Source organism: Gasterosteus aculeatus, chromosome 7 (assembly GCF_964276395.1).
Source record: "Gasterosteus aculeatus chromosome 7, fGasAcu3.hap1.1, whole genome shotgun sequence".
NCBI classification, from domain to species: domain Eukaryota; kingdom Metazoa; phylum Chordata; class Actinopteri; order Perciformes; family Gasterosteidae; genus Gasterosteus; species Gasterosteus aculeatus.
Window position 1 is genome coordinate 28,790,201 of NC_135694.1, and position 20,074 is coordinate 28,810,274.

The 20,074-nt window shown below is 46.6% G+C and overlaps 1 protein-coding gene across 4 annotated transcripts in view; it reads right to left on the reverse strand.

Moving 5' to 3' along the window:
• The window catches only part of LOC120821398 (glutamate receptor 4), a 69,754-nt gene that overhangs the window by 9,222 nt on the left and 40,458 nt on the right, over positions 1-20,074 (reverse strand). For all 4 annotated transcript variants that reach the window (XR_013468394.1, XM_040179875.2, XM_040179877.2 and 1 more), the window contains 6 exons: positions 19,815-19,973; positions 17,477-17,644; positions 17,264-17,368; positions 15,781-15,891; positions 10,457-10,663; positions 7,739-8,112 (listed from right to left, as the gene is read on the reverse strand). Coding sequence is in view for 3 of the 4 variants with exons in the window: in XM_040179875.2 (XP_040035809.2) it covers positions 7,739-8,112; positions 10,457-10,663; positions 15,781-15,891; positions 17,264-17,368; positions 17,477-17,644; positions 19,815-19,973 (1,124 nt within the window). In the remaining variant the exon portion in view is untranslated. The remainder of the gene's footprint in view (positions 1-7,738; positions 8,113-10,456; positions 10,664-15,780; positions 15,892-17,263; positions 17,369-17,476; positions 17,645-19,814; positions 19,974-20,074) is intronic.

Below are 20,074 nucleotides of genomic sequence, written 5' to 3' on the forward strand. Positions count from 1 at the left end.
TAGCGCAAATTGCCTCACAAATAAAAGAATCCCCCACGCTTGTTGACCAGCTTCGATAATAAAATGATTGGTCCCTTCCCCCCCTCCCACGCCCCCCCCCCCCCCCCCCCCCCCCCCCCCCTTTTTCCGCGTGCATCTTTGGGGCGGGAAAAGCTGCGGGCCTGCGGGCCGGCGGGGCGGGCGCTGCTCTTTTCTTGTTTGCTCGCTCGGGGGAGACAGATAGCCCGCTGCTCAGGAGCAGCAGAAGGTCGTGAGGAGAATCTTAAGCCATAAATGCTGCATTGAGGAGAACAAACAAGATCTCCCCTCGGTGCAATTCAAACAGCGGAGGAGACAAAGCCCTTAGGCCCCGCTGTCAGCAGGAGAGAGAGAGAGGGGGACAGATGGGGTTGTGAGGAGGGGGGGAGGCATCTGCAACAGTCAGTGTTTTCTTGGCCCTTGGTTTCCCTATATGCTGTAATCCACACGCATGTGCACCGTGGTGGTGGGGGGGTGTAGCCTCCTTTCCTCAATGCGCACACAGGGAGAAATATGACAGATCACAAAGATTTACCAGCAATGCAAAAGGAACCTTTTGAAAATAATATTCAGGGTACTGTAATTGAACACATTTGGGGCGGAGGCCCCCGTTTTTTCGATGAGAGCGACCGCGGCCCCTCGGTGCGGAGAGAGAGGGAGGGGGGGGGGGGGGGATGCAGCGGAGCATGTCTGCCGCTCGCACACTGGAAGCTTCGCCCATGAAATAGACTCACTTGACGTATTAGCGCCGGATTTGAATACAAATGACTCCCCTCTCTTCTCTCCACGCTCCTTTTTCCTCCTCCTCGAGATGTTTGGTGTGTGTGTGATGAGAATATCTCCCTTCTCTGCTTTCTTTCCTTTTCCTACCTGCATCTTTACCATCTCTATCGAAATGTCTCCATCCTACTTGGAGGGTTTGTATATTTGTGCTCCCTCCATCCCTCTGTGCTGTGTGTTTGCTGGCTGACGCAAATCCACAGTGACACACTGCTTTGTCTTCCTGGGCCTTTACTAAACGTACAAATGGATGCCACATCATTTCACATATATATATATATATATATATATATATATATATATATATATACATATTTTGGTTCCTCACCTATAAGCGGTATTGTCCTTTTGTTGTATTTTGTCTGACATATAAACACTCAACACGCTTTTGTCGATATGAGATGCATTTGACGAATGTAAAACCAGAGAAATTCACGTTGTTATAAAAAGTCTGCAATTTGCACGTAGAGCAAAGACAACAACGTTTCTATACGTTATGTTAATTACAAGCAGTTATTTAAACCGCAATTATGTACTTTGTTAAAGGCAATTTATCAGAGGTAAATAGCTTTAAAGCCTATTTTCTTATACGTTTGTCAATGTTAATATATTACAGAATGCGAGCTACTGAAAAAAAACAAACAACACTACACACACACACACACACACACAAACACACAATAGTATTTTAAATGCTTCTCAGCGTTTTGTTCTCAGCTCTGAGGTCCATGACTGTTAAATCATTTGCATTTCTAATAATGCAGGTGCTTATCTAGAATTTGTGTGCAATGCAAAAGCTCTAAAAAAGCTTTCTTTGGTGAGAGTCTGACTGTTATTTTAGTTTTCCCGTGAGTGAAGGAAATAAGAAAAACAAGACGGGTGAAGTTTTAGAAGAAAATAAAGTCGAAACAAAACTTAAATTGGCTCCGGTTTCGGGGGGAAATGGGATCCATTGCAGCAGTCCAGGAAGCCTCTGGGTATAAAGAGTACTGAATGTAGAAAAAAGAAAGAATAATTATACAGCAATTAGTCAGCATTTCCCCCTACTGGTTAACTTGCTTAATTAAATGAAAATTAATGTATTTAAGGGAAGATCTAAAGATGTTGGCATGTTCTACATGTTGGTGGCATTTCTGCACTTGCCTGCTAAATTTGATATAATTCATCTCAGCTAAACATAAAATATATTTTCTATTCATTTGCTTTACAAAGCGAGAGCATTTCCCAACTCAAAACTCACTTTGCGTGGCACTGGATCAAATTCAACCTCTCCAAATATACCAAAACACGACAGAGGAATGTACAAAAACGTCATCACTGATGTTACACGGTTTGGTTGGTTTTAGATATTTCACGCAGCGTATCACTGAAATCCTCCCGTTCTGACTCCCAAATGAGTCAAATACGCAGCCTGACTCTTCACGTCCCGCTCGAATCCAAAAAGAGGAGCTCGCTTTGAAGAGGCGTTTCACACTTCCGAAGGATTTCAGGAAAGTGTGTGGGACACGGAGAAAGAAAGTGGAGGAAAAGAATAAAGCGCAGGAGGCGATGCAGAGAAAAAACAGCTCTGACCTTGAGCACAGCCTCAATAAATGAGGAGGTGCCAGTCGGCTCCTGGGGAGTAACCTGCGGCGGGACGCCACCATTTGACTTATTCATCGAAGACAGACTGTCACTCCAGGTCCTCTGCTTCTACAGCTCAACACCTCCTCAACACCTCCTCAACACCTCCTCAATACCTCCTCAACACCTCCTCATACCTCCTCAATACCTCCTCAACACCTCCTCATACCTCCTCAACACCTCCTCAATACCTCCTCATACCTCCTCAACACCTCCTCATACCTCCTCAATACCTCCTCAATACCTCCTCATACCTCCTCAACACCTCCTCAACACCTCCTCAATACCTCCTCAACACCTCCTCATACCTCCTCAACACCTCCTCATACCTCCTCAACACCTCCTCATACCTCCTCAACACCTCCTCAATACCTCCTCATACCTCCTCAATACCTCCTCAATACCTCCTCAACACCTCCTCAATACCTCCTCATACCTCCTCAACACCTCCTCAACACCTCCTCAACACCTCCTCCCCTCAGCTGGAGCCCCTTGTATAGTATTTACAATCTGTCAATTACTCTTGTTTCTCAAATAACAACCAGCACAAACAAATAAATCCGCAGTTGGGAGGAATTACCTGCACTGTGGTGGCACGCGTTGTTATTTCCACTATTCAAACTTCTTCTTATTGTGTGACTTTGGTAAATCCAAACTAACGACACAAACAACCCGACAGACCAGCAGCACGTCTTTTCCGTGAAGAACAATGAGTGATTCTTTCAACGGAGTCAAAGCCGTCATCTGTCCTACAACCCGGCTCTCTCGCGGTAAAACTTTGGCTGCCGAGGAGATGATGACTCTCAGCTTGGGTGTTCTGCAGAACTGCCCCGGGTGCATCACTGCCCTTTTTTTTTACTAGCATGACGTCATTTTCATGGATAATTAATTGGGATTGTTGGAGCGATCCCGAGTGCAGAGATTTCCATCTCTGCGATTGTTGTACACACCTGACAATGGAAAAGTGAGATAGTGGCTCCGCATTAGCTGCAGGGGTGATGCCAGCCAACCTTGAAGAACGGTTTCCACATTGTTATGATAAGTGGATCCTTCACATTTAAAAAAAAGAAAAGCATGCAGTCATGAATAGTCAGGTTCACTCGTTTCAGAAAAACACTGCACAACACTACAGTTATGCAGATGAACGGCCCAAAAGGTTACTGGAGTCAGACTTTCATCAGCGCAAAATGTAGGTTCATGCAAATGCTGCTGTAGCAAAAGAAAGAAAATTTAATTGAATACTTATTTTAGACTTATTCCAATCGTTCATCTTTTGTTTTGTTTGACCTATTATGCTTCTAACATGGATTAAATTAACTGCAATGTAGCTTTCAAGACTCCATACAAATGCATCCAATATATTAAAAGGTCACAAGGAAAAAAAGGTTACACAAATATGAATTTCAATGGAAACCGGGGATGTTCGCTTTCGCTGAAAGCTACTTAACTAGCGACAGCGACCACAATATCATCGGGACAGGAAATTGGCTCTCGACTTTAAAACTGTGGACCTCCGATATTCATACAGATGCATTCAGAGCCTCGAGCAATGGGGATAATTTGCAGGAATACTCCCACGAATCAACAGAGTGTGAAGAACTGCTGACATGAGCAATAAGGGATGCAGGAGAACTGCTGCATGTGATTTGGATAACAAAACTAATTGGCATTGGAACCTTGCAGACACACACCACCTGAAAGCAATTCCTCCCTTTTACAACGCAGCTTTTTATTGGCTTTAATTCACCAGGCAAATTAAAAGATATACACTTTGTCCGTAGACATCATGCAAATTTCAATTAGTACGCAAGAGACTCTGACATAATCTGGGCCAATCGCACCAATCACAGCGTCCTCGTTAACTCGCCGCAGACGTGGCGACAGTGATTCAGCAGAGAGACACGACGGAGATTCAGCGAGACGGAAGTGACTGAAAACACCTGGAGGGAGCAGTCACACCTGCGCGCAGGGCCAGATGGCTGCCTTCACACGCACATATTGATATTTAATGACTGGTAACACGGTGTTGATGCGACATCCAACATGCAAGAATAACTGGAGTTCTATTCATCTGGGATTTGTAGTCAATTAAATAGACTATTGGGTCAGCATTTTGTTTTAAGCGCCCCTCTCCTCCTGTTACCACGGAGACATTACCGTTGGAGACCAGGATCTTAATCACGCAATTAATTATTATGCGCTGCCTTAAGGGAGCAGAAGGAACTATTAACCCGTATTAGGAAAAGAGCTATTTCACCCGCTGCCTTTTTTTGTTAGCATGGAGCTGCGTTAGCATGAAATGTGTAAAGAAAACAATAAATAAATATCCAATAATCATTCTCCAAGAGACATTTTGCGGATGTTTAGCTATAATCGGGCTCCGGGGGGTCCGGGGGGTTCTTCTGCTTCGTAGCTAGTGTTTTGCTAGCGAGGTCATCCCGTCCACCTCTGTCCTCGCTGCCCCCCTTCTAAGTTCGGCCTGTGCCATTTGCATGTTGCCCCGCTAAACCGGAGTGGAAGTGCTGGTGAGCTGTGGAGCTCCGTGTCGATGGATCGGGGGGGGGGGGCGCGGGAGTAGCGGCGACGGGGGGAATGCAGGGTGGGCCGCAGCCAGAGACACACACGTTTGAAATGGACACTTTCATTCTGATGCCAACTCATTGTTGTGCAACTCTGAAATCCTTATCTGCAGAACACAGACAAAGGTGTGACGAGCGCTGGTGGTTATGGGAGTGTGGGGGGGTCGGCAGGAGGGGTGGACCACACACATGTGAACAAAGTAAGTGTACCGGTTAAATAAGTGTGCTTAATCACAGTGACAGGCCCAATGTGGTCTTCTCTAAAGGTTGCTTACGTGACCTGACGTGTCCTCCAGCTGTTCTCCTCTGGTGGGGAGGAAGGGGGGTGGAGGGGGGGCTGAAAGATACAGGCTGGTTTGGTCCACCTTTCATCTATTAAAATCTTACCAACTCTACAGTTCATGGGCCATAAGGGCTTATAGCAGATAAAAGACGTGTTATACGGAAGGCTTGAAAATAACTACGGAGGCCATTAGAGCGGTTGCTTAAAATAACCCGACGCCGGAACTTTAAGCTCGACAAAGCCGACAAACTGCTCGGGAAAGCTTGCCTGCAAATGGGAGACTATTAAGAATAACAGGCTTCCCATAGGTTTGACCATTACATGGCTGCACAATTAGGTCAATTATCAAAGTGATAATCAGGATCGCACTTTCAAACTTGAATAAACAGAAACTCTCCTAAAAAGATAACAGTAAAATAAGAAATTACTACTTTAGTGCCTTTAATTTTGCCTCTTTTAAGTATATTAATTGAGCGGCTACTTTGCACTGCCACAGCGACATCGCCCCCTGCAGACCGGCTGTGATCTTAGAAAGTAAAATTTGATAATAGTTTATATGATCAAAACAAATTGTTTAAATATCCGTATCGCGGTTGATCCTCCTGAATTAAATGCGAGTGGTGGACTAATTGTGCAGCCCTGCTAACGGCAGATGGGAGCAGAGGGAATGAGAACGAGAGAATCGTTGAACAACAAAGACGACCAGCCTTTAACTGCCGGAGGGGAACACAGACATGGCGGTTTAAGTGTACAAGCCCTAATTTCTCCACCCTTCGACCAAAGCAATCCATGTTTTAGGCCTGATGGATGTTGGGTTTGAGCCCGGTCGTTTGGACAAAGGGAAGAGAAGTCACAGACGCGGCGAAAGACGACACTTTGACAGTTTGCTCTGGATGAATCGCACAGGTTTCATGGACCGTGGAGCAAAAAAGCGGATCTACATAACCATGTGACTGGAGCTCCGGCAGACAGACGGGAGGCGCACAGGAGGGAAAACACAGCCGCCGAAGCCGACGCAGAGACAACTTAATTCCCTTACAAGCAGAAGTAGCGCACGCAAGTCAGACAGTGAGGGAACAACATGGCTGAAGGAGAGAGAGAGAGAGAGAGAGATAGACGAAAAAAAAAAATCAATACTAGCAGAGACACACTCTCCCTCGCTCGCCCTCACGCGTTGAATAAACAGGGACGCCAACGTGCATGTAAAGCTAAACACACAGCAGGAGCAGCTGGCACGTAGCGCCACACATGAGGCCATCGCTAACAACACTAAACACACTATACTACAAATACTACCACCTGTATCATGCTTTGCAAATACAGTTCCCATGCAGAGTACGTGCAATACCTTTACTTAAAGAAGTGGGCTACAAGCGGTGGGATTTAGGGCGCTTTCACAAGCCAACACCGTGTTGCATGGAGGGCAAAACACAGGCTGCCTGCGGGTACTTTGGCGGGATGGACACAGGTAAATGACGCGTGGACATGAGTGCCGAGGACGGAAATGGACCGCAGCTCAATGTTCACCATCCGGGCCGAAGAGACCAAACATAATATGCTCAATAAGACCAAACCAGGCAACATAAAAATAAAAAAAAGCAAATATGTCCATCCAATTTGGACCGATCGAACAGATTTCGACTTGTGAAAGCTTCCTAAAAAAAATAGTTTTCAGCGTAATTGGTTGAAGTTTAAAGGAATAGTTTGTCTTTCTTATACATCTAGCTAAGTGTTTAGCGTAGCTTGGCACAAAAAACAGGTGGAGACGGCCAGCCTACTCTTAAGTTTAAATAAACAGCTGAAATGAACACGGCTCTGTCGATGTGACTCACAACTCGCAAATAGGACGCACGATGTTGGGAGTATTTCTGCACCAATCAAAAGCCACAGTACATCATTTGTCAAGTAGTCGTCACACCGTCAGAAACAGAGAAGAGCTAATATAGGCTACTTGTATACTGCGACGTGAACGTTCACTGTGACTCAAGCGAAGGACACACTACACGGCTGTTAGGATTCACCACATAGTAAAACATCCCACTCTTAATAACAGCAGAATATTCTCCATCTGCTGTCGCACAGATTGTCTGAATTGCAATGACAACCTTTACTTTCTAAACCAAGAACAAGAACGAACAACATCCTGATTTAGATGTTTTTGTCGTCTTCTTCTTCTTTGTCACGGGCTACAGGATTTGCCTGGAGGGGCCCTCGCCGCGTCCAGTCAGCGTCAATCAAACGTGTTTGAGATGATGACGGTCTTTACGGGATTGACAGGCGAGGGACTTAAGGACTCGTCCAGACAATCCATTCGGACGCGATGCCACACAGCGAATTATAATTGGCCTAAAAGTCGCGTAATGTGCCCCCGGGCCTGAGGGCGAAAACAAGAGGCTACCAACGCATATCGGCGGGACTTGTTAGCGGACGCCCAGTGACCGCCGCGGCGTCTTACCTGGGGGAGATGTCGCAGCCCTGCTGCATGAAGGCGCCCAGGGAGAACCACAGGGAGTTGAAGATACCAAACTCATTGGGGGGCTGGTCGCTTGGCGGACCGTCGGTGCCCTCCTCGGGCTCCTCGGTGTGCCACTCGTACGGGCTGAAGCGGCTGACCAGGAAGAGCACCACGCTCACGCCGATGTACGCGAACACGATGCACATCCAGATCTCGTAGGCCAACGGGTCCAGGAAGGAGAACACCCCCGGTTTGGACTTTTGGGGCTTCTTGATCATGATGGAAATGCCCAGCGACATGAAGGGCTTGGAGAAGTCGATCACCTCCTCCCGGACCAGCGTGATAGTCAAAGGGGCCACAGCGATTTCCGCTTTCTGTTGGGGATTCATGTGAAGAAAAAGGAAGAAGAAAAGATTTAACGGGGTCAATCCAAGTGATGAGGGATAAACAAAAAGCAGAAGCTTGGCCGCGTAACAAACAAACAAACATCATTTAGTCACAGATATGAAACGCCGGAGGCCGAGCAGCCATCGCAGAACGGAACAATCACCCCGTTTCTTTTCTCCTCAGCTCGTGACGTATTTCTGAATTTCTCCCTTGACTGCACAAATCGCAAAGCCGTCAAGTTTCCACGGCAGATGAATACATCTTGGAGTGTTGGAGTTAAACAAAGAGATGTGAGAGACAAGGAGAGAAAGGAAAATTGAAAAGGAAACTCTGAAACCCTCCCTAATGCCCGGAGGCTTAGCTGGAACTCTGGGAGAATCAGCAGGGAGGATACAAAATGTGTCAGTAAAATATGGACAGAGCGCACGAGGGCGAAAAAAGACGTGATGGAGCCTCCTCGGAGGTCTGCGGCGGTGGAAAAGTTCACACCGGCTTGCTGAGAATCCGCAAACCAGATTACAGTCAGTGACTCGGCAACAGCCGTGACCTCGTCCGCCTTTGCTCGGGCCGCAAAGGGCTTAAATATCAGCAAGAATTGAAGGTTCCGTTACGGCCAGCTGACACTGGTGGGAGAGAGAAAGGACGAAAGGAAAGTAAAAAGGAAAGAGATTTAAGTTCTCTCATCCTCAGCAAAATGAACTAAGACGACAGCTTGAGGGGGGAGAGGGGGGGGGGGGGGGGGGGGGGGGGGGGCATTTGGTGAGCGCTAAGACACGCGGCGGGTTGAAAGGAGGCCGGGCTTTTCTGCCATCGCGGAGGAGGGAAAGCCCGTCTGAGCAAAGCGCTGACAGCTTCCCCGTCCTCCGACATCCCGACGGACGCTGCACAAAGAGCCGCCAGCTCACAGGCCCCAGGTAACACGCACAGTCCACGGTGCAACGCCTCGTGTCCTCAAACGCACCTGCCAGGCGCCTCCGCCGGCCTCGCTCATTCTCTTCATTCTCGTCAACTTGAATTGAATTCCAAAAAGGGGAATTTGAATTAAGTTCAAACTCATTTCTAATGCCGCTCATGTAAGCCAACTGGACAAATGTTAAATAACTATTATTCTATAGTTTCATCCAAATCAATTCAAACGGAAAAATGAACCCGCGTTCAGTGTCAGTGAGCATGTTTTCACTTTAGATTCTTTATTTTCCTTCCCCAAAAGCATCAAAGGACGAGAGAGAAAAAAACCATCTCTTTTCTCACTTGTTTTCCTTTTTGGGCCTTAAAGTCCCGTCGTCATCCCGGACCTGAAACCAGCGGCTGAAAACATCACCTCAGAGATAAGACGCTCTTCTGCTCTCTGTCTACAGTATCAAGTATCATCACTTGAGATGAAGACAAACTGGATGAAGAAATGCTGTTGGTGTAGAGACCAGTTATTAGACGTACCGTATTCGACATGAAGTTATTCAATAGCAGCAGTTACATCCTCACATCTCACTAAGACGTCTCCCTGATCTGCTCCTGTTTTCACTTCCTGCTGATGCAAACTGAAGGCTTCATCTCTCGTCTGGATGCATTCAGGATAATGTATATTTAATCTGCATTAATTCCACCACCAGAACGTCCCTCTGGTCACACTCACACATCTGCCGTGACTTTCTCTCCACCGACAGAAATACTTCACCTTCACTTGTTATTAACACTTGATGTGATGTTTCACAATAAAAGCATCCCAGGTGAAACCGCCCAGTCGCTCATGTTGTTGATTGGCTTTTTAGTTGGAAAAAAGTGGAAGCTGTGTACAACATGAGTGTTGGATATTAAGCTTTTTTTTTTACCTTTGTGAGTTGTGTTTCTTTTTGAATGTATAGTTCATTTGTTAATTAAATGCCTTCATTTATTTGGCCATAACTTTAATACTGGCTATTATTCAAGAATTCATCATAGGTTGCTTATATATTGACATTTAAACTAGAATACAAGTCATATCATTATGGCTTTATTATCTTTCTAAAAGGTCATTGGAAAAACAAAGGACAAACAAATTTGCTTTTGCAGAAGTCCCCGGTTTGCAATTTAAAATAAATTGATGGGACTTTGATGACTAATCTGTCCATTTTCAGCCTTAATCACCATTTTTTCCTGTGGAAAGGGTTGAGCTGTCGTGCCCATTTATTATCGGCACTGAGAAGAAGAACCAATATTGCCTCTAAATATCATCGTGAACCTCACTGACAAATGAAAGCTTGAAAGAAATGTTTCAACGTAGATGAGACGCTCGTTCCTGTTGCAACAGAGCGTGTCTCATACCTGAGAGCATAGAAAAACAAAAGTCCTCACCCCGTACACCAGCTCCCCGACCATCCCGTTCCAGATCTTCGTCTCCGGGTCCCTGGCGCCGTACTTCCCGTCGGGAACGATGGAGATCTTGTACTTGATGCCGATGTGTTTGGCGATCTCGGAGGCCAAGTCCACGCAGTACCCCTCGTACTGGTCGTTGCCCTCGTACCCCTCCCAGTTCTTCTTGAGCATCACGTAGGGGCCCTCCTACACAAGGGACCACAACCATGGAAACCAAACCGTCAGACGGACACCAAGGGCTCGCACAGCGCTTCATCCACGCACAGACAGACAGCGGAATGAAGAGCGGGGGACTGTGGGGGAGGTTAAAGGCCCCCGGGGGAGGTTTGGTGTGCAATTAATGCACACGCATAACGGTGATGGTTTAATGCTGTTTATTTTGGGACATTTTACATTTTTAAAGAGGATATTTTCTAATAACTGTTCGCGGTATGGAAGTCATCCAAATGTCTGTTGGGGAAAAGACCTTTACTCTAAAAACCAAAACCAAAATGTTCCTTTCTGAATCACTATAATTAAACATGTCCTCTTCTACTTCCACCTGGGAAAATCACAGTGCAGCTTTTAAATGTCGGGTTTTTAACTTGATCCCAACGGCTTGAAGATAATTGAGCCTGCAGCATGAAGGGCCGCGTGTGTTATCGCGATGACGGCCTCCCGCTGCACACGCACACACACACGCACACACACACAGACACGCACACACACACACAGACCAGTGACCACGCGCGACACAAAGAGACGAGAAGGAGGGAAAGTGACCGAGCAGGAACTCAAGGGAAGTGAAAAATGAGCCGCCGTCGGACTGAATGACTTAATACCTCAACTGAGCCTCGACTAGAACACTTCCAGTAATCAGGGCGGGGGGGGGGGACGGGGGGGGGCTACATCAGTCTACACCACCACCAGCCGGGGGTTATAGATCACTCCGTTCTCTGAGTGCAAGGCTCGCCCTGCTTCCTGCGCTCATATTTCCAAACAAATTACTTCGGTCATGGAAGGCCACGAATTTCATGTTGCAAACGGTTGTAATTTATTGTGAGATGTGTTTTTCTTGACTTTGGCCGCGGGCTGAGAGAAGGTAAACCAAAGACTCCTCAGCGGGGAGATAATGCAAATGCTCTGCAGAGCCCGCGGCATGACAAAATGTTTTTGTGCAATGTGATGTTAGCACAAGTGTGCAGTTTTGTGTCAGAATAAGACATCGGATGTGATAAAAGACGACATGTTCATTGTATTTGTGGGGTTTTGGGTGCATCATGATGCGTTAATAACACATTAATAAGATGTATATTTAAATAATTAAAAAAAGAGATATTCCAACATTATCATACAAAGATAATTAGTTAATTAGCTCACTGTGTATTTTCACCTTGCCAATAGCGGTATTAGAGAAGTTTTAAGTTACTGATAGCAAACGAGACATTTACTACTGCCGCTATGAAATATAAAGCAGGGTGGCTTTATCGTGAAACGTGGTCAGCGCTCACAGCCATTGTTCAACTGACAATACATCTACATGACAAAAGAATTTACACAATTCAATTCATTTTAGGGGACATTGGATCAAATTGGGGTTAATGGAATTATGGAGCAGAAGGCGCATTAAGCCTTGAGATGAAGAGTTGTAGGCGTGAGCGCCAGAACCTTCTCACCACGGTAACAAACTCTCCAGCTGCTTGTTGAATTGTTCTGGTACCGCGTGCGGCATGAAGATCAGATGGCTCACGTGGGGACTTCTGATCAACTTCCTCCCCGTACATCCGTCCAATAAAGGACCATTAGCATATGATGAAAAAGCTCGAGCCGCTTTAATTATAAAGACTATTTAGAAGCCGCGGATGTTTTGGACGTCTGTCAGAGCCGGGGAGGACGGCCCCGATCCACGTGATTTATGAGGGTGTTCGGCGGCCAGGGGAGCGGAGGGAGTGTGGGAGATGAAGGGGGGGAGGAGAGCGGGTGCTTCAGAGGCCTTCACGGCAAAGGCCAGCAGGCCTGTCAGGCTGGTCAATAATGCCGACCGCGGTGCTTCACTCACCGACTAACGAGACTAATTCAACACGCCGTTAAAAGCCCACGTGCCACGAACGCATGAGGGAACAAACACACACTCTGTGTTTACACACGTTGGATTTATTTGACTGTTTGGTTTTGTGTTGGAGTTATTTGAAATGAATGATCTGTTGCACACTGAATACGAGTACGGAAAAGCAGTAAATTGATGCTCTACAATATTCTACAACAACGTGAGCACGAAAACAACACAAACGCATCCAAGCTTATGACTCATTCAGTCATCAGTAGCCTCTTGTGGCCTTGATAATGCTATTTTTTAATTGATTTATGTGGTTGTAGGGACAAGGAAAAGAGGGGTCGCATTAAATGCACAAATCCGCAAAAAATATTTGCAAATGTCTCCTGTGTTGTTTGTTTTTTACACTAAGTGCACCTGACCGGAGCCTCCACCTCATAAACAAGCAGTACTTACCGTGTAAACCACCAAACTATGACCCTCTAATTGACTTTTTGAACCACCATGATCCCACAAACATACCACGGGCCATGTGCAAGAAGGTCACTGTCATTGTACTTTTGCACCTCCCTTTCTCTTTAGCATTTTTGGAAGATTCATTTCGACGGAATGTTGCAAGCCGGATTTAGAAAACCCTTTTAAATGCAGAAAAGTTTCGTATATCAAGTTTGTTTTAACTTAACGGTTCTCTATTTGATTTGAGAATTATTGCTATTTGCTATTCAAAGATATCGTGTGAGCAGAGAACAAAGTCTCCCTGTGTGTGTGTGTGATGATATGAGGTTCTTCATAAGAAGTGTTGCACTGGAGCGCTACTCCTCTTAGAGGGTTTTATATAGTACGGTTATAGATTTATGTTTCAGTACATGAAATTATTCAGATGTCCCTTTTTGCTTTTCTCCGTTTTATTTGATTGCCCACTCACAGTGCACGTTGCAAGGATTCACGGTAACACAGTAAATGACATGCAAATACTTCAAATGATCATGCAATAAAACACAGATCTGTGCACACAAGAGATTCTTGCATGTGCTGTAAAACATCTGACATAATTACGGCGGGACCTCGTCTGCACTCGCCGCCCTCTGGTAGATTGACAGTGTGCCAGGTTTAAAGTGCAATGGATGAGTTCATGAACGCGTTCGGCCTTGTGCTGCCAGCAGCCGCTGTCCTCGTCTTTGGGAGCTCCGCTGTTAACGCGCTAACCTCCGGGAAGCTTTGGGTCGTCCTTCATGTCTCTGAACGCTTTTGGCTGAAGACAACGACAGCCATTTACACTGCTAATGCAATTCCACCAGACGAAAGAAGGTCACCAGGTGGTTGATGATGAATTCATTTTGGTGTCTTTGTTGGGTTCCGAAACAACCTTTTTTTTCCCGCCCCAATCAAAGGTTAGCAGCAGCAGCTAGCATCTGACCATCGCCCCCTTTCGGAATGTTCCGGGCTGAGAAATGGTTTGTAAACCGGTTAATCCGGAGCTGTGGGCCAGAGCGGACCTCTGGCCATCAGACCACATCAGACCACACAGCCTTTGGCGTAAAAGGGGATGCGACAACACAGCGGAGAATGATCCCCGGCCTTTCTCCACATATTGAACCGCTCTTTTACAACGTCTCCGCGCTTCGCTGAAACGCGACACTCCATTAAGTTTAAACAAACGTAACTCTCACAAACATTAAACTTTGGAGGGAAAGGAAGCCGTCATAATTCAACCATAATATCGTGCTGCATAAAAGCGTGATGGATGTGAACTGGGGCGATTATGAGAGCATTAGTCTTTCTAAGCAGTTTTAAAGCTTACAGGAAGCCCTCTGAGTGTGTAATGTACTGTACGCTGGAGCAGGTAGTTGGAGCAAGTGACAGATTTAGGGCAGACGGGACCTCAGTTCGACATGATGCATATTCACATTCTGCTGCCGCCTCGCTCTATGGTTCAGGGTCTTTGTAAAAAATGTACAAATTCAACTCAGGATGGAGTTCAAGCTGTGATTGGCCACACAAACACACCGGGGCATGACAATGTATGACTCTAACACACACAAACAGGTGTAGCGGGAGCTTGTTAATGCCGGTAAACAGACACTCTGCTGTTTGGGACCCATTCTCGGCCTCAATGGGTGTCCGTCCACAAGCACCGTCTTTACATTTTTTTGCTCCCATTTGCATTTCATTTCCCTCTGGAGGGGCTCCATTACAGCTCCGAGTGGCTCCATTTCTTGTTCAGTTGTCTGAACGGGGGCGTCCGTTTAACAAAGTTGCCGTGTGTCTCCTCTCGCCCAGAGTCTTTAGGGCTTCGTTTTGGCCTCGGGGGTTGTTGTGTCCATCCCTCTGCCATTTAGGGCTTTCATATCCTGCTCGCGTCCGACTGGGGCTCAGTTTCTTAAAATGGGGTTCCTCATCAGGGGCTGAAAAGAGGGAGGATTGTGCTGAGCGGTGACTCTCCATTCCCACCTCCTTCCCTCCTCATCTCAGCTGCAACATCTGGCTGCTGTGACCGTGGTCAGCGATGTGAGTCCACGCCACAGCAGCGCACGCCATGCAAAGGCCATTCTATCATTTGTAAAATACTAGGATTTTGTCGCGATGTGTAACGTGACAGAAGATAATGTCAGTGGTGGTTTGTGGACGTTCCTGGTTGATTAATGGAGAGTCTCCTTACTGATAATGTAAAGAAAAGCACGAATTGTAGTGAGTCGTAGTACAACATACGGTCCTTCAGGGGCATCTAATGCAAATTTCATCGGTTCTCAGTTGGATATTTGTTCTATTCACGGCGGAGGAGTAATGTGTGATGAAATGTTGGCTATAGGAAGGAGACTTTATATTGAGATTATCTTGTCACAACGAACAATCTGTATTCTGCTCTGTTGGAAATATTATTGGTGGATATTTGGTATTTCTAACGTTTATATGATGAATTTCACTTAGTGAGAAAGTGGATATTTTTAAGCAAAATGACAGAAAAGTCCTTACTTCCTGGTCTAAAATATACGTTATATCTGCATCAACATTAAAACACAGCATCGAACAAGAACAATTGCAAAATTCATGAAGAACGGCGGCCAACTGCTCTAACACTTACAAAGCGCAGTCTTTTTATTTTTGAAAGGGGAGGCGGTGAAGGATAACAGTTTAATATGCCGGATGGATGTGTGACGTGCAGCCACTGAACGCCCTGACTCTGCATATCCCCCAAACATTATGTGCTCTTGCACCACAGAATGTGTGTGTGTGTGTGTGCGTCGTTCAGCCGGTCATGCCGGTGTCTTACCATGATGGTGGTAACGACCACGGTGCGGTTCTCCATGCCGGAGGTGTCATTCGGGAGCAGAGGAGAGTCCTGGATCAGCACCAGTTTGTCTGCATCATTCCAGTAGCCGATCTGCAGGGAAAACAACGTTTAAGATGCATTTGTGTGCGTGTGTGTGTGTACTGCATGTACATGAAGTCAGCTCACATGTCCTTTTTACTAGTTTAAAGGTATTATGGCTGTCGGTATAGTAAAAAATATAAATGTATCTTGACCTCATTTGGAAAAAGACTATGCAACGTTACTCAGGGTAACACAAATATATTGCTTATATTATAAACATGCAATAACCGTGAGCACTTTTTCAATAACAGTTAGAGTTCAAGGGTATTGTATAATTAATTACATTGGGTCTCTACGAACTAATGACGTGAACGATGGACGAATTATAATCAATTTAGCATTTTAAAACATCCCTCTAGTCTCCTAAAGCCAAAGATGCTTATTAGTCATTTTTAAACTCCAGCGACTGTGTGAACAACTTAAAAGTGACCATCCATCCATCTGAGTCGCTGTGGCAACGGTAATTAAACACTTTTTAATTTGTATCTCCTGTTTTAGAACTTAGAATAAGCAACTACACATGGTAATGTCCCAACAAGCGTTCATCATTCTATTCATACACAACGTCTCCGTGATGTTGAATTGCGGCTCGGCCTGAAACGCCCTCGTGCGAGATTGCGAGCACATTGCTGTGCTGCTTCTCCTTCCCCCCCCCCCAAAGCTATTACATGTTCAGCTGACATTACTGTCGTCTTACAGAAGTCCTTCAGGGTCGAACTGACTGAGTGGAACTGACAGACGTGATATGCTGCGGTCGCACCGACAGCCCCCTCTGCCTATCGAGTGGCTATTTAAAATGGCGCCGGTTTGCCCGTATGTGATCTTTAACAAACATCCAATGTCTGCAAAACCGCCGCGGTGTCAAAGTGATGGATGGATAGTGTGGTAGTCGAAGGGCTTTGACAGCAAAGGCAGGCGGCTATAAGTCAGAGAGAGAGAGAGAGCGGCGACGTTTGAGCGAGCCGGCCGGCCGCAGGGAACGCAGAGCTGTGATTGGCTGATACCTCCCGTGTGTAGCAGAGAGGGCCATGAGTGACACACACACAGGACCGGAGCAGCTTCCGATTGATGGGAACTCCTCTCTCTGCCCCCCCCCCCCCCCCGGCCCCACCTGCCTTTACCTTACCTTGATTGCTCTCTATTTCATTGCATCCTCTCGCCATCACTCTCACAAGCTCTCTCTCTCTCTCTCTCTCTCTTCCATTTCCACTGAATTCCATCAACAGACATCCATCCTCACACACCAGAAGTAGAGACAACGTGCTTATGATAATAGAAACCCCCCCGCCGACATGCTATGTTGATCCCTCAGAATGAGAACAGTTCTGCTGATCGTGCATCCATAAAACACAGATGTGAGCAGTGTGGTGTGATGTTTTACCCGTCGGGGTCCATTATTCTTCAGTTCAAACACGTCCATAGTGTAGTTAACCCTGCGGCCATAGTGGTCAAACTGGACATTACCTGTTAATCCCTGCAGTCGGACCTGCACACAAAGAAATGAAGAGCAGCAGGTGTTATTTATTTACCCCACAGAAAGGCTGATGGAAAGTCAGGAGCAAAGGAGAGCAGACGTCAGACGGGAGCCTCTGACCTGCTTGAGAGTTCGCTCCATGTCGATGCCTTGGTTCCACGGGGCGGCCGGGTTGGCCAGACAGTCGCCGGCGTTCCCCCGCCGGGAAATGTCCACCTTCTGCCTGCGCAGATTTCTGAAGGCCTCGGCCATCACCATCACCCCGTCGTACGTCAGCGCGGAGGTGTACTGGGAGACGAGAGGAGCAAGTTGGATGGACTTCGCTGTGTCGGGGCAATTAAATGCTGATTTGACTAAATGTTCTGCAGTATTTGCTGGCCAGATCTCCTCTGAGGGCTTCGCCGAGTTTCCGCAAGCGCCGAGCAGCACGTCGAAACGGCTGCGGTTGTTGCAAGAATCTGCAGCCTTTCTACTCTGCCCTTGATTTTCTGCAAATGGAAAAGGACACGCGAGCGAGGCCGTGTTCCCCACAGCGTGAGCATCCCAGCTCCCCCTAATCCGTCTCTTTGCACAAACATTTTGAGTTGTCTCTGAATATGTGCGTCTACAAGAATCACTCGGGAGGGCCAAGCATTTCACGAAAACTCACCTCCGGCGTGGCAGAGGATGAATTCAGTGAATGACAAACGGCAGGAAGACGGAGGAAGGGGGGCAGGGGGGGTTTAGTCCAGCCGTGTAGCAGTCTGGCATTAATTATCCCAGCTAGCAGGAGTTCATTAACTTTGCCTCCGGCCGGGGGGATGGATCCTATTCATTAGCCCACTGCTCACTGTGACATTATGGCTCTCCACAAAGCCGCCGCCACACTCCATCCCCCCCGTTACTCTCTGACGAGCTGCCCAGAGGAACACAAACAACCAACCGAGGTGCCGGATGAAGAGTCAAGACCATCGACACTACTGCTGGCTCAAAGACTCAGTCAACTCAAATGTATCTCCCCAGTTTTAATCCTTTGTTTTTGTGTGAATTTTCCAATCAGCTCGCGTTGAATCCCAAACAAACAAGATCCTTCTGTGAAACATCCACTATGGAGAGATAAGAAGAGATTTCAGGGGGGGCGAAAAACAATCAAAGTTTTTTTGCACTCTAGGCAAACCTGGCTGATTTTCAGCTGCAGTGCATGCAGATGAACAAAAAGAGAGCAAAGGGGGGTTTGCAGGTGGATGAGCTCAGGTGACGGAGGCCCTCTGCAGGGACATGTGCATGTGCTGCCCGCTCTGCAGCGACACAGCAGAAAATCTGCAAAGTTTGCCTTTCATTTCTCCCCTCGTCATCGAACACCCTGTTTGTGTGTGTGTGTATGTGTGTGTGTGTGTGTGTGTGTGTCCTTTGTTGCCCTTCATCAAGCTAAACTCTACTTTCTGGCAAGCCCATCCTATATGAAAGATTATACTCAAAGTCATCTTGTAACTATCCACCAATAACTTTCTAACTCCGAGAACTATAATGCTCGATAAAATACATACAATTGCTTTGCAAGTCAGCATATTAACACCAGGTGGAAAACGTATCTTAATCAGTTGTCACTTTCAAGGCGTCCCGGAGCTTGCTCTCATTCATTAGAGTAAAGGAACGGCTCATTAGTTCCCTACCTGCAGATTCCTGCAACTTGCAAACACTACAAATAACATTTGTCTTTGCTAAGTGAGTAAACATGTCAGTGGAAGGGCCCAAACTCACTGGTGAGGTTAATATATTATTAGAAAGAAGGGCTGGCTGCGGCTCGGGCTGTGGACAAACGTAATAGGGAGCAGAGTAATTTAGTCTGAGGGGATTTTCAGGAGAGAGAGAGAGAGAGAGAGAGAGAGATCCATCACGAAACAAGAGTGGGAGCAAACACACAAACACACCCACACCCACACGGCCTCGGGTGATATTGCCCTGTGGTGTAAACTTTTAATCTGAACCGCCCTCGATCAGACAAACTTACTACACACTGCTTGACTCGCGCTGTTTCCACTTCACTATATACGTTTTTCAAAATGGAAATCTTTCCATCAAGCTGCTTCTGTCTGCACACCTTGGAAACACGCTGCTGTTATATATTCATACGCTTTTCGTCTTATCTGGCAAATTCCTTTCCTTGTTATATTATTACTTTCTTTGCTGCATCTGCTACTTTTTTTTTCTGCTGTTGCAACAACTCCGGAGCCCCTCCTGAGGAATCATCAAAAGGGCCGCGGCTTTGCATATCGAGGGCCGTTCCCCACATGCAGCACGTCATTTACATCACCGCCCGCTATTCTTCGAACACGTGCTTTAATGCATTCCACGTACGTCTCAAAAATTCCCATTTCGGGGATTTGAAATCGTCCTAAGAGCTTACAGCCGCAGATCCGAATCCAAACAAGATGTGGCATCGCTAATCAGATTTCACATGACTTTTAAGACCACCTACCTTGGGCGGGGCGTCCGAGCCCGGGTACTCCCTTTGGTCCAGCTTATTCCAGCGCTGCATTAGTTTGATGACCATCGGGTTGCTGAAGTCGACGAGCTGGAAGCCCGTCACGTTGGCTCCACCGTGCATGAAGCGCTCCAGGTTGATGTCCTTAAAGCCCTTGAAGGGTAACAGGGGACGGACGAGACTCAATCCAGTGATGGGAGAAAGGGAAAACTCAATGGCACGGAAGTACCTTTGAACTACTGTGGACGTGAAGC